At 39.0% G+C, this 14,750-nt stretch overlaps 1 protein-coding gene across 3 annotated transcripts in view; it reads right to left on the bottom strand.

Moving 5' to 3' along the window:
- Window positions 1-9,008: 9,008 nt before the first annotated feature.
- zmat3 (zinc finger, matrin-type 3) overlaps window positions 9,009-14,750 on the bottom strand; it is a 43,100-nt gene continuing 37,358 nt past the window's right edge. For 2 of the 3 annotated variants that reach the window (XM_061883870.1, XM_061883872.1), the window contains exon 6: window positions 9,009-14,572. In XM_061883870.1, the coding sequence (XP_061739854.1) occupies window positions 14,364-14,572 (209 nt within the window). In that variant the 3' untranslated portion in view covers window positions 9,009-14,363. The remainder of the gene's footprint in view (window positions 14,573-14,750) is intronic. The other variant, XM_061883871.1, reaches the window with a different exon arrangement.

The following is a 14,750-nucleotide window of genomic DNA, read 5'->3' as shown; positions in this document are numbered from 1 at the left end:
GGTTACCCATAACAGACCCTCTAGTGTCTGTTGCCGTCACCTTCCTCAGTTAACCATAACAGAACCTCTAATGTCTGTTGACGTCACCTTCCTCGGTTAACCATAACATATTCTCTATTTTCTGTTGCCGTCACCTTCCTTAGTTAACCATAACAGCCCCTCTATAGTGTCTGTTCCCGTCATTTTCCTCGGTTAACCATAACACAACCTCTAGTGTCTTTTGCCGTCACCTTCCTCAGTTAACCATAACAGACCCTCTAGTGTCTGTTGCCGTCACCTTCCTTGGTTAACCATAACATATTCTCTAGTTTCTGTTGCCGTTACCTTCCTCGGTTAACCATAACAGACTCTCTGTCTGTTGTCGTCACCTTCCTCGGTTAACCATAACACAACCTCTAGTGTCTGTTGCAGTCACCTTCCTCAATTAACCATAACACAACCTCTAGTGTCTGTTTCTGTCACCTTCCTCAGTTAACCATAACACACTCTCTAGTGTTTGTTGCAGTCACCTTCCTCAATTGACCAAAACAGATCCTCTAGTGTCTGTTGCCGTCACCTTCCTCAGTTAACCATAACAGATACTACATAAAAATTAACGTGAAATAACGCAGTAACGCATCGTGTAGTAATGGTAACTGAGTTATTGAATACAAAAAAGAATGCGTTAGATTACTATTTACTGCTGAAAGTAACGGCGTTATAGTAACGCGTTACAAAGTAACGCTCTTTTTTTATATTCAGTAACTCAGTTACCGTTACTACACGATGCAGTACTGCGTTATTTTACATAATCTTTTATGTAGTATCTGTTAGGGTTAACTGAGGAAGGTGACGGCAACAGACACTAGAGGATGTGTAGCTCTATAGATTTATTATATATATATTAATCATATATATAATAAACAATATAAATATAAACTAAGGAAATGGATTGTGAACTAGATCCAAGAGTGTGTATGGTGTAAGACCATGTGTAGTATTTAACTGGAGGGTTTTACCGTAAATGTTGGTGAGAGCGAAAGAACATGGACGTCCGAGGGGCAGGCAGATGATCCAGGGCAAGAGAGAGGTGTCGAGAAGAACGTGTCCAAGCGGGAGGTCGCGATCTAAGGGGCAATCCGAGAAGCTGGGGAACGACGACACACACAGCAACGTCAAACACGGGAACGGAGGTCTGCGGTAGGTTGACCTGGCCAAACTATGAAAAAAACTGCAACTTATAGTCCGAAAAATATGGTATATACTCTTTTCATTCTAGAGTGTTTGACTATCACATACTAGAGAAAAAGCCCTATATAAATATAATTCACTTCACAACTGAGAAGGTGCCTGCTATGTTAACTAACATATTATGGTAAGAGTCATTCAAATAACTATAACATATAGAACATGCTATACCTTTACCAAACAGTCTCTCACTCCTAATCCTTAAATCCCATGAAATCTTATACGTCTCGTTTCTTACGTGAATGAGGTGACGGGGCACAGTGGGAGAGTGGCCGTGCGTAACCCGAGGGTCCCTGGTTCAAATCCCACCTAGTACCAACCTCGTCACGTCCGTTGTGTCCTTAAGCAAGATACTTCACCCTTGCTCCTGATGGGTGCTGGTTGGCGCCTTGCATGGCAGCTCCCTCCATCAGTGTGTGAATGTGTGTGTGAATGGGTAAATGTGGAAGTAGTGTCAAAGCGCTTTGAGTACCTTGAAGGTAGAAAAGCGCTATACAAGTACAACCCAGTTAATGAGCTAAGTATTATTATTTGATATTTTACGGTAAAGTGTTAATAATAATAATAAAGTCGCACCCCTGGCCAAACTATGAAAAAAACTGACTTATAGTCCGAAAAATATAGTATATACTTTTTTCATTCCAGCGTGTTTGATTATCACATACTAGAGAAAAGCGCTATATAAATATAATTCACTTCACTTCACAACTGAGAAGGTGCCTGCTATGTTAAGCTAACATATTATGGTAAGAGTCATTCAAATAACTATAACATATAGAACATGCTATACCTTTACCAAACTATCTCTCACTCCTAATCCATAAATCCCATGAAATCTTATACGTCCAGTCTCTTACGTGAATGAGCTAATTAATATTATTTTATACCTTACGGTAAAGTGTTAATAATAATAATAAAGTCGCACTCCTGGCCAAACTATGAAAAAAACTGATTTATAATCCAAAAAATATGGTATATACTCTTTTCATTCTAGAGTGTTTGACTATCACATACTAGAGAAAAAGCGCTATATAAATATAATTCACTTCACTTCACAACTGAGAAGGTGCCTGCTATGTTAACCTAACATATTATGGTAAGAGTCATTCAAATAACTATAACATATAGAACATGCTATACCTTTACCAAACAGTCTCTCACTCCTAATCCATAAATCCCATGAAATCTTATACGTCTAGTCTCTTACGTGAATGAGCTAGATAATATTATTTTATATTTTACGGTAATGTGTTAGTAATAATAATAAAGTCGCACCCCTGGCCGAACTATGAAAAAAACTGCCACTTATAGTCCGAAAAATATGGTATATACTCTTTTCATTCCAGCGTGTTTGATTATCACATACTAGAGAAAAGCGCTATATAAATATAATTCACTTCACTTCACAACTGAGAAGGTGCCTGCTGTGTTAAGCTAACATATTATGGTAAGAGTCATTCAAATAACTATAACATATAGAACATGCTATACCTTTACCAAACTATCTCTCACTCCTAATCCTTAAATCCCATGAAATCTTATACGTCTAGTCTCTTACATGAATGAGCTAGATAATATTATTTGATATTTTACGGTAATGTGTTAATAATTTCACACATAAGTCGCTCCTGAGTATAAGTCGCACCCCTGGCCAAACTATGAAAAAAAACTGCCACTTATAGTCCGAAAAATATGGTATATACTCTTTTCATTCCAGCGTGTTTGATTATCACATACTAGAGAAAAGCGCTATATAAATATAATTCACTTCACAACTGAGAAGGTGCCTGCTATGTTAACCTAACATATTATGGTAAGAGTCATTCAAATAACTATAACATATAGAACATGCTATACCTTTACCAAACTATCTCTCACTCCTAATCCATAAATCCCATGAAATCTTATACGTCTAGTCTCTTACGTGAATAAGCTAAATAATATTATTTTATATTTTACGGTAATGTGTTAATAATAATAATAAAGTCGCACCTCTGGCCAAACTATTAAAAAAAAACTGCCACTTATAGTCCGAAAAATATGGTATATACTCTTTTCATTCCAGCGTGTTTGATTATCACATACTAGAGAAAAAGCGCTATATAAATATAATTCACTTCACAACTGAGAAGGTGCCTGCTATGTTAACCTAACATATTATGGTAAGAGTCATTCAAATAACTATAACATATAGAACATGCTATACCTTTACCAAACAGTCTCTCACTCCTAATCCGTAAATCCCATGAAATCTTATACGTCTAGTCTCCTACGTGAATGAGCTAAATAATATTATTTTATATTTTACGGTAAAGTGTTAATAATAATAATAAAGTCGCACCCCTGCCCAAACTATGAAAAAAACTGACTTATAGTCCGAAAAATATGGTATATACTCTTTTCATTCCAGCGTGTTTGATTATCACATACTAGAGAAAAGCGCTATATAAATATAATTCACTTCACAACTGAGAAGGTGCCTGCTATGTTAACCTAACATATTATGGTAAGAGTCATTCAAATAACTATAACATATAGAACATGCTATACCTTTACCAAACTATCTCTCACTCCTAATCCGTAAATCCCATGAAATTTTATACGTCTAGTCTCTTACATGAATGAGCTAAATAATATTATTTTATATTTTACGGTAATGTGTTAGTAATAATAATAAAGTCGCACCTCTGGCCGAACTAAGAAAAAAACTGACTTATAGTCCGAAAAATACGGTATATACTCTTTCCATTCTAGACTTCTAGAGTGTTTGATTATCACACTTTTTCTGCATGCTTGCTACTTTTCAATTGACCAAGTCGAGATCTACCTCATTCATATTTATTATTTATGTTTATTTATTTATGAAAGAGACATTTTTGTTAATGGTGTTTAATGATAATACAAGCATGTTTAACACTTCTTTCATGAAGACAAGAATATAAGTTGGTGTATTACCTGATTCTGATGACTTGCATTGATTGGAATCAGACAGTAGTGATGATAACATCCACATTTTCAAATGGAGGAGATAAAAAAGTCCTCATTTCTGTCCAATACCACATGAAAGTGGTTAGATTTGGCATCTCATTTGTCCAACTTGCATACTGGTTTTTAAACACTTTGTTATGAGAGTAGCATATGTGTGTGTGGTTCTTTAATGTGTGGCAGCAGGTGAGTGTGTGGGCGAGAGAGGAGAGGGGGCGGTCGCCGAGGGCGGGGGAGTGGCTAGTGTTTTTGTACAAGACGTAAATAAAGAGCCACGATTTGCAACTAATCGCTGGACTCATAATTTTGCCCTGTAGTCCAGAATTGTGAAGACCCACTGGGTAAAGTGAAGGGTGTTGCCCGAGAATCCATTTTGACCCTGGAGAAGTGTCTCCCCTGTGCTCCTTGACTACAGTCTAGGCTCCGGAAGCAGGAACGGTGCAACAACTTTATAAGAAATACATTGGCATCAAACTCTGTAGCTTGCTAGCTTGTGCACGCTAGCTTTCTGAGACTCTTATTTTGTTAGCACAGGCAGGATGAAGCAGGTCTTTTATGGTGAAGACAGGAACTGTGCTGTCGGTCTTTAGAGTTTTGACAGCAGGTGCGGCCCAAGAGTCTGTTGAAATAAAAAGTGTTTCTCTCCGTCCTGTTAGTGATTTTTTTCTTAATGATCTCACAGCAGCCAGCATCATCTCACAAGATCCTCGGGTGCCGAGAATTTCAAACAACTGACAAAAGTAAAGTCTTGTTGAAGATTGATGATTACTCTTTTTTATGTCTATTTTTTTAATGCCTGGTTGCGATCGACTGGTAGCTGGCGATCGACGTAATGCCCACTCCTGCTCTAAGACTATAAAGTTCACAAACAAAAACAGAGATCCTAGTAGGCCAGGCCAATCTTTCCTTATTTTAAACTAAAACTGCGGAAATGTGTAGAGTGTTCTGAGCTTCAGTACAGTGTTGATCTCCTGAAGACATGATTGTATTTCACAATTCCTTGAGAGAAAAAAAAACGCCTGGTTAAATTTGTGTATGTAGTGTGTGCCTGCCTTGGTTTACAGCTTTGTTGTTATTATGCTGTTTGTTACTTCCTGTACTTATGTTATGTTGCAGCTATTTCAAATAGTTTTGACGATTTCTTCCGGCCTGAACCAAATTGGCTCTTTGAAACTTATCTTTGTCTTTGTGTGTGGTATGTAGACCACATTGCTTAGCAGAGTTCTGTGGTGCAAATGCTTGTCCAGTTGATCAACAGATTGTATTATTCTCCAGAGCAATAACAGTACTGAAATGATGGCTAAAAGGGCATTAAAGGGGGTTTAAAAACATTTTAAAATATATATAAGTACGGTAACTAAATAGTTACTTTTTACAGTAACGCATTACTTTTTGGTGTAAGTAACTGAGTTACTTTTGAAATAAAGTAACTAGTAACTGTAGCTAGTTACTGGTTTTCAATAGCTAACCCAAGACTGTATTTAACTCAAGTAGACTCAGTCTGGAAGCATTTTGAAAAGAGGGATGACATTGAAACAGCCACTAGTGGGAGCTAAACCACTTAATTCTAGGAGTTTACAATCCAGCAGTGCTTCTCAATTATTTTTAGCATGCCTCTTTCGGGACATAAGTTTTTTTTCATGACCACTCTAAATTGAAATACCTGAACATTTTTAGGAATAACTTCATGTAAATATTTTGTGAGCAACAAGTATGTGCTCCAATCACTACATCACAAAAAAATAAGAGTTGTAGAAATGATTGGAAACTCAAGACAGCCATGACATGTTTTTTAAAAGTGTATGTAAACTTTTGACCAGGACTGTATTGAAATGTCCTGCACGTGTGGGGAAAAACATGACAAAATAGGCAAAATCCAAACGGCTCGTTCGGAGGAAGTATGAAGGAAGGCAAAGTTGTTTTAGAAATATTATATATTATATTATATTATATTATATATTTCCACCATGCCTCTGTGGTTTGATTTCAAAGTTTCAGGACTTGCAGTATGCGGATCACAAACAAAAGGTACCAACACAGGCAAAAAAATAGACCAAAAAAGAGGTACCAAAACAGGCAAATAAAGGTACCGACATAGACAGAAAAAAGGTACCAACATAAGCAACAAAAAGGTACCAACATAGACAAAAAAAAGGTAACACAGACAATAAAAAAAACGTACCAACACAGACAAAGAAAAGTACCAACATTGGCGAAAAAAGGTAACAACATAGACAGAAAAAGTTACCAACACAGGCAACAAAAAGGTACCAAAATAGGCAACAAAAAGGTACCAACATAGACACGAAAAAGGTACCAACCCAGGCAAAAAAAGGTACCAACATAGAAAATAAAACAGGTACCAACACAGGCAAAAAAAAAAGGTAGCAACATAGACAAAAAAAGATACCAACACAGGCAAAAAAAAGGTAGCAACATAGACAAAAAAAGATACCAACACAGGCAAAAAAAGGTAGCAACATAGACAAAAAAAGATACCAACACAGGCAAAAAAAAGGTAGCACCAAGGACAAAAAAAGGTACCAACATTGACAAAAAAACAGGTACAAACACAGGCAAAAAAAAGTTAGTAACAAAGTCAACAAAAGGTACTAACACAGACAAAAAAAACCTGCTGCCAACACAGGCAAAAAATGCAGCAACAAAGACAAAAAAGGTACCAACACAGGCAAAAAAAAAAGGTAGCACCATAGACAAAAAAGGTACCAACAAAAACAAAAAAACCGGGTACCAACACGGACAAAAAAAAGGTACCAACACAGGCAAAAAAGGTACCAACATAGACCAAAAAAAAGGTAGCAACATAGACAAAAAAGGTACCCACATAGACAAAAAAAAGGTACCAACATAGACAAAAAAAAGGTAGCAACATAGACAAAAAAAAGTACCAACACAGGCAAAAAAGGTAGCAGCAAAGACAAAAAAGGTACCAACATAGACCAAAAAAAAGGTACCAACATAGACGAAAAAAGGTACCAACAAAACAAAAAAACAGGTACCAACACTGACAAAAAAAAGGTACCAACACAGGCAAAAAAGGTAGCAGCAAAGACAAAAAAGGTACCAACATAGACAAAAAAAGTTACCAACAAAAACAAAAAAAACAGGTACCAAGACGGACAAAAAAAAGGTACCAACACAGGCAAAAAAGGTAGCAGCAAAGGCAAAAAAGGTACCAACATAGACCAAAAAAAAGGTAGCAACATAGACAAAAAAGGTACCCACGTAGACAAAAAAAAGGTAGCAACATAGACAAAAACAGGTACCAACACGGACAAAGAAAAGGTACCAACACAGGCAAAAAAGGTAGCAGCAAAGACAAAAAAGGTACCAACATAGACCAAAAAAAGGTACCAACATAGACCAAAAAAAAGGTAGCAACATAGACAAAAAAGGTACCCACATAGACAAAAAAAAAGGTAGCAACATAGACAAAAAGATACCAACACAGGCAAAAAAAGGTAGCAACATAGACAAAAAAAGATACCAACACAGGCAAAAAAAAGGTAGCACCATGGACAAAAAAAGGTACCAACATTGACAAAAAAACAGGTACAAACACAGGCAAAAAAAAGTTAGTAACAAAGTCAACAAAAGGTACTAACACAGACAAAAAAAACCTGCTGCCAACACAGGCAAAAAATGCAGCAACAAAGACAAAAAAGGTACCAACACAGGCAAAAAAAAAAAGGTAGCACCATAGACAAAAAAAGGTACCAACAAAAACAAAAAAACCAGGTACCAACACGGACAAAAAAAAGGTACCAACACAGGCAAAAAAGGTACCAACATAGACCAAAAAAAAGGTAGCAACATAGACAAAAAAGGTACCCACATAGACAAAAAAAAGGTACCAACATAGACAAAAAAAAGTACCAACACAGGCAAAAAAGGTAGCAGCAAAGACAAAAAAGGTACCAACATAGACCAAAAAAAAGGTACCAACATAGACGAAAAAAGGTACCAACAAAAACAAAAAAACAGGTACCAACACGGACAAAAAAAAGGTACCAACACAGGCAAAAAAGGTAGCAGCAAAGACAAAAAAGGTACCAACATAGACAAAAAAAGTTACCAACAAAAACAAAAAAAACAGGTACCAACACGGACAAAAAAAAGGTACCAACACAGGCAAAAAAGGTAGCAGCAAAGGCAAAAAAGGTACCAACATAGACCAAAAAAAAGGTAGCAACATAGACAAAAAAGGTACCCACGTAGACAAAAAAAAGGTAGCAACATAGACAAAAACAGGTACCAACACGGACAAAGAAAAGGTACCAACACAGGCAAAAAAGGTAGCAGCAAAGACAAAAAAGGTACCAACATAGACCAAAAAAAGGTACCAACATAGACCAAAAAAAAGGTAGCAACATAGACAAAAAAGGTACCCACATAGACAAAAAAAAAGGTAGCAACATAGACAAAAAAAAGGTAGCAACATAGACAAAAAAGGTACCCACATAGACAAAAAAAAAGGTAGCAACATAGCCAAAAAAAAGGTACCCACATAGACAAAAAAAAGGTACCAGCACAGGCAAAAAAAATCAGTTTTGCATAATAAGTACCTCGTTAATTAAAGCCAGTGTAAATCCATTCTAGACGGTAATAATAACTTGGTTAGATTTTCCATACCTACTATCATAATTTCACATGATCAAAATAAAAATATTGATTTCAATATGAATAAATAACATTTGTGGAGGACTACTTCACGGTAAAGTCTTAACTTCAGGAAACAAGACAGCAAACACAAAACTATTTTCCAGTATTCAAAGTGGTTTAAATTCATCGTTTTAATTGTATTTGTTAAATATGCAAACAGATCAAAGTGCAGGACACTTTGCTTAGCAATCATAATAATAATAAAATAGTAAATATTTAATACACCTTTCCTTCTTGGCACACAAATGGCTGGAACTGTCATGCAAAGGAGGTAAGTAGCTTTGTGGACTCATGCAGACTCAAGTCTTCCCAAAAACTCAATAACAAACACACCTGTGGTCTTTTTGCACACAGACTCTAACACACCTGTGGTCCTCACACCTGTAAGAAATGATGGCTTCTTCCCTCCTGCTCCGTGAGTCTAGTGAGAGTCCAGTCCATAGTGGATCTAACATAATAGTGAGAGTCCAGTCCATAGTGGATCTAACATAATAGTGAGAGTCCAGTCCATAGTGGATCTAACATAATAGTGTGAGAGTCCAGTCCATAGTGGATCTAACATAATAGTGAGAGTCCAGTCCATAGTGGATCTAACATAATAGTGAGAGTCCAGTCCATAGTGGATCTAACATAATAGTGAGAGTCCAGTCCATAGTGGATCTAACATAATAGTGTGAGAGTCCAGTCCATAGTGGATCTAACATAATAGTGAGAGTCCAGTCCATAGTGGATCTAACATAATAGTGTGAGAGTCCAGTCCATAGTGGATCTAACATAATAGTGTGAGAGTCCAGTCCATAGTGGATCTAACATAATAGTGAGAGTCCAGTCCATAGTGGATCTAACATAATACTGTGAGAGTCCAGTCCATAGTGGATCTAACATAATAGTGAGAGTCCAGTCCATAGTGGATCTAACATAATAGTGAGAGTCCAGTCCATAGTGGATCTAACATAATAGTTTGAGAGTCCAGTCCATAGTGGATCTAACATAATAGTGAGAGTCCAGTCCATAGTTGATCTAACATAATAGTGAGAGTCCAGTCCATAGTGGATCTAACATAATAGTGAGAGTCCAGTCCACAGTGGATCTAACATAATAGTGAGAGTCCAGTCCATAGTGGATCTAACATAATAATGTGAGAGTCCAGTCCATAGTGGATCTAACATAATAGTGAGAGTCCAGTCCATAGTGGATCTAACATAATAGTGTGAGAGTCCAGTCCATAGTGGATCTAACATAATAGTGTGAGAGTCCAGTCCATAGTGGATCTAACATAATAGTGTGAGAGTCCAGTCCATAGTGGATCTAACATAACAGTGTGAGAGTCCAGTCCATAGTGGATCTAACATAATAATGTGAGAGTCCAGTCCATAGTGGATCTAACATAACAGTGTGAGAGTCCAGTCCATAGTGGATCTACCATAATAGTGCGAGTCCAGTCCATAGTGGATCTAACATAATATTGTGAGAGTCCAGTCTATAATGGATCTAACATAATAGTGTGAGAGTCCAGTCCATAGTGGATCTAACATAATATTGTGTGAGTCCAGTCCATAATGGATCTAACATAATAGTGAGAGTCCAGTCCATAGTGGATCTAACATAATAGTGAGAGTCCAGTCCATAGTGGATCTAACATAATAGTGAGAGTCCAGTCCATAGTGGATCTAACATAATAGTGTGAGAGTCCAGTCTATAATGGATCCAACATAATAGTGTGAGAGTCCAGTCTATAGTGGATCTAACATAATAGTGTGAGAGTCCAGTCCATAGTGGATCTAACATAATATTGTGTGAGTCCAGTCCATAATGGATCTAACATAATAGTGTGAGAGTCCAGTCCATAGTGGATCTAACATAATAGTGAGAGTCCAGTCCATAGTGGATCTAACATAATAGTGAGAGTCCAGTCCATAGTGGATCTAACATAATAGTGAGAGTCTAGTCCATAGTGGATCTAACATAATAGTGTGAGAGTCCAGTCCATAGTGGATCTAACATAATAGTGAGAGTCCAGTCCATAGTGGATCTAACATAATAGTGAGAGTCCAGTCCATAGTGGATCTAACATAATAGTGTGAGAGTCCAGTCTATAATGGATCTAACATAATAGTGTGAGAGTCCAGTCTATAGTGGATCTCACATAATAGTGTGAGAGTCCAGTCTATAGTGGATCTCACATAATATTTTACGAGTCCAGCACTCATCTGTGCATCAGTTGGGGACGTCTCTGCATTGCTGACCTGTCTCCACTCAAGATGATCTCCTGCTGGCCCCACTATGGACTGGACTCTCACTATTATGTTAGATCCACTATGGACTGGACTCTCACTATTATGTTAGATCCACTATGGACTGGACTCTCACTATTATGTTAGATCCACTATGGACTGGACTCTCACTATTATGTTAGATCCACTATGGACTCTCACACTATTATGTTAGATCCACTATGGACTGGACTCTCACACTATTATGTTAGATCCACTATGGACTGGACTCTCACTATTATGTTAGATCCACTATGGACTCTCACACTATTATGTTAGATCCACTATGGACTGGACTCTCACTATTATGTTAGATCCACTATGGACTGGACTCTCACTATTATGTTAGATCCACTATGGACTGGACTCTCACTATTATGTTAGATCCACTATGGACTGGACTCTCACTATTATGTTAGATCCACTCGATGTCCATTGCACCTGTCGCCTAGGGGGAGGGTCCCCTCCAAGGTTTCTCATTGTCCCATTGGGTTGAGTTTTTCCTTGCCCTGATGTGGGATCTGAGCCGAGGATGTCGTTGTGGCTTTTGCAGCCCTTTGAGACACTCATGATTCAGGGTTATATAAGTAAACATTGATTGATCGATTCTGGCTGAGTTTGTCGATAAATTAATATTGGATAAAGAATAATCTCTGACTGTTATTATTGAGACTAACTTCTTTTACCACTTTCTTGTGTAACCCACATTTTGTCCTCGTGATATTTACAGTGTAACAGCTCAACATAATCTAATATTTCCTGAACTATATCTCTTAATAAGTTGTAATACTATTGACTTAAACCTTGTTTTGTGCGGAACAGAGCAAGAATATAGACCAAAAAAAAAAAATGTAACTACCGTATTTTTCGGATTATAAATCGCTCCAGAGTATAAATCGCACCTGCCGAAAATGCATAATAAAGAAGGGGGAAAAAAACCCATATATAAGTCGCACTGGAGTATAAGTCGCATTTTTGGGGGAAATTTATTTGATAAAACCCAACACCAAGAATAGACATTTGAAAGGCAATTTAAAATAAATCAAGAATAGTCAACAAGTGTAGGTTATATGAGGCATAAATAACAACTGCTATGTTAACCTAACATATTATGGTAAAAGTCATTCAAATAACTATAACATATAGAACAGGGGTCGGGAACCTTTTTGGCCTTTAGAGCCAAAAAGCCAAATATTTTAAAATATATTTCCGTAAGAGACATATAATATTTTTTTTAACACTGAACACAACTAAACACGTGCATTTTTAAGTAAGACCAACATTTCTAGAGTATATTAGGTCTCTTATTCTTTGTAATAACATTGGTATGCTGAAGCTAACTGTGGAGGGGGCGTGGCCTGCGGGCCTGCAGCGACAGGTGCGTAGATGGCCCACCTGGGCCTTGTTATCTAATCACCTGTCGCTCTGTTATAAGCAGCAGCCAGGAGGAGAGACTGGGTTGGGGCAGGAAATACATCCATCATCTTCCGCTTATCTGAGGTCGGGTCGCGGGGGCAACAGCCTAAGCAGGGAAACCCAGACTTCCCTCTCCCCAGCCACTTCGTCTAGCTCTTCCCGGGGGATCCCGAGGCGTTCCCAGGCCAGCCGGGAGACATAGTCTTCCCAACGTGTCCTGGGTCTTCCCCGTGGCCTCCTACCGGTCGGACGTGCCCTAAACACCTCCCTAGGGAGGCGTTCGGGTGGCATCCTGACCAGATGCCCGAACCACCTCATCTGGCTCCTCGCCATGTGGAGGAGCAGCGGCTTTACTTTGAGTTCCTCCCGGATGGCAGAGCTTCTCACCCTATCTCTAAGGGAGAGACCCAAACTCATTTGGGCCGCTTGTACCCGTGATCTTATCCTTTTGGTCATAACCCAAAGCTCATGACCATAGGTGAGGATGGGAACGTAGATCGACCGGTAAATTGAGAGCTTTGCCTTCCGGCTCAGCTCCTTCTTCACCACAACGGATCGGTACAACGTCCGCATTACTGAAGACGCCGCACCGATCCGCCTGTCGATCTCACGATCCACTCTTCCCTCACTCGTGAACAAGACTCCTAGGTACTTGAACTCCTCCACTTGGGGCAGGGTCTCCTCCCCAACCCGGAGATGGCACTCCACCCTTTTCCGGGCGAGAACCATGGACTTTGAATTGGAGGTGCTGATTCTCATTCCGGTCGCTTCACACTCGGCTGCGAACCGATCCAGTGAGAGCTGAAGATCCCGGTCAGATGAAGCCATCAAGGAAATACAATTGCTGGAAAACAACTGAGAGACTTATTGAAAAATGAAACAATATTGTAACCCTGAAACAGGCTCTCAGGTCGGTGCTTGGAGGTCTGAAGAACCCCCAGGAGGGCAAGCCCCACACTAACCAATAATAACTAAATAACTTCTTACCATTAACGCAATTTCTTGAACGGATGGATGGATTAAAAATGCATGAGAATGTTTTGTATTTTGAACATTATTTTTAACACTGTGATTACAAGTGGAATTATTCATTACTTATCGTGTTAAGCAACATCAGCTAAGATTTATCCGAGAGCCAGATGCAGTCATCAAAAGAGCCACATCTGGCTCCCGGGCCATAGGTTCCCTACCCCTGATATAGAACATGCTATACCTTTACCAAACACTCTCTCACTCCTAATCCTTAAATCCCATGAAATTTTATACGTTTAGTCTCTTACATGAATGAGCTAAATAATATTATTTGATATTTTACGGTAACGTGTTAATAATTCCACACATAAGTCGCTCCTGAGTATAAGTCTCACTATGGAAATACTAAGTCTATGCGACTTATAGTCCGAAAAATACGGTACACTGCCTGAAGATGACTCTTGATTCCAAAGAAGGCACAAACAAGGTCGGTCAAGGTGACGCGTCAAAGAGCCGCTGAGGGGTCAGCGAAGGCCGACAGATTGATGTCACATGGGTCGTATTCCTGCCTCGTGATTGGCTGTGCTTTGGATTTGATCTGATTGGTTGCACAAGATGCATTCGTCCACCTCGATCCTGAGTTAGAATTAAAAATAGAAATAAAAAAAACAGACCAGAAATATAATATTTCACTTGAATAATTTAGATTTCAATTTCCTTGGGGGACCCCAAAAATGCTACAACACTATCCCTCATGAAAAATGCCCCCTACTTTGGTCGCATGTTGTCCCTCGGCCTATTTTCTTCTTAGCTGTAGCCCAGGTTCTCCATCTCGTTGCGGTACCTCAACTCCGACACTTTTGCTTTGTGTTGCTTGCTCTCCAGATGCTGCCTGAAGTCCGTCTCCTGTTCTGCCCCGCAGTTGCACATGGAGCAGTAGAACTGTCCGCTGGGGGTTACACACATGGCTAAATCTCGAGGGATCCGCTGCCTCGGTCTTGGGTTGTAATATGGCCCTAGACAAAATGCAGAATGGAGGAACGTTAGAAGGTGCGACAAAGCACGGGAGAAGCAGGGGACAGCCATCCCCCCAAGCTAGCGAGAGACCAAAGTCCCCACACAGGCAGAAAGGCGGGACGCCCCGGCTGAGGGTCCAGAGACTGCCCCACAATTGGATGGGAAGACCGACCCTGC

Source organism: Nerophis ophidion, linkage group LG22 (assembly GCF_033978795.1).
Source record: "Nerophis ophidion isolate RoL-2023_Sa linkage group LG22, RoL_Noph_v1.0, whole genome shotgun sequence".
In the NCBI taxonomy this organism is placed as follows: domain Eukaryota; kingdom Metazoa; phylum Chordata; class Actinopteri; order Syngnathiformes; family Syngnathidae; genus Nerophis; species Nerophis ophidion.
This window is presented reverse-complemented; position numbering and strand designations above follow the sequence as displayed.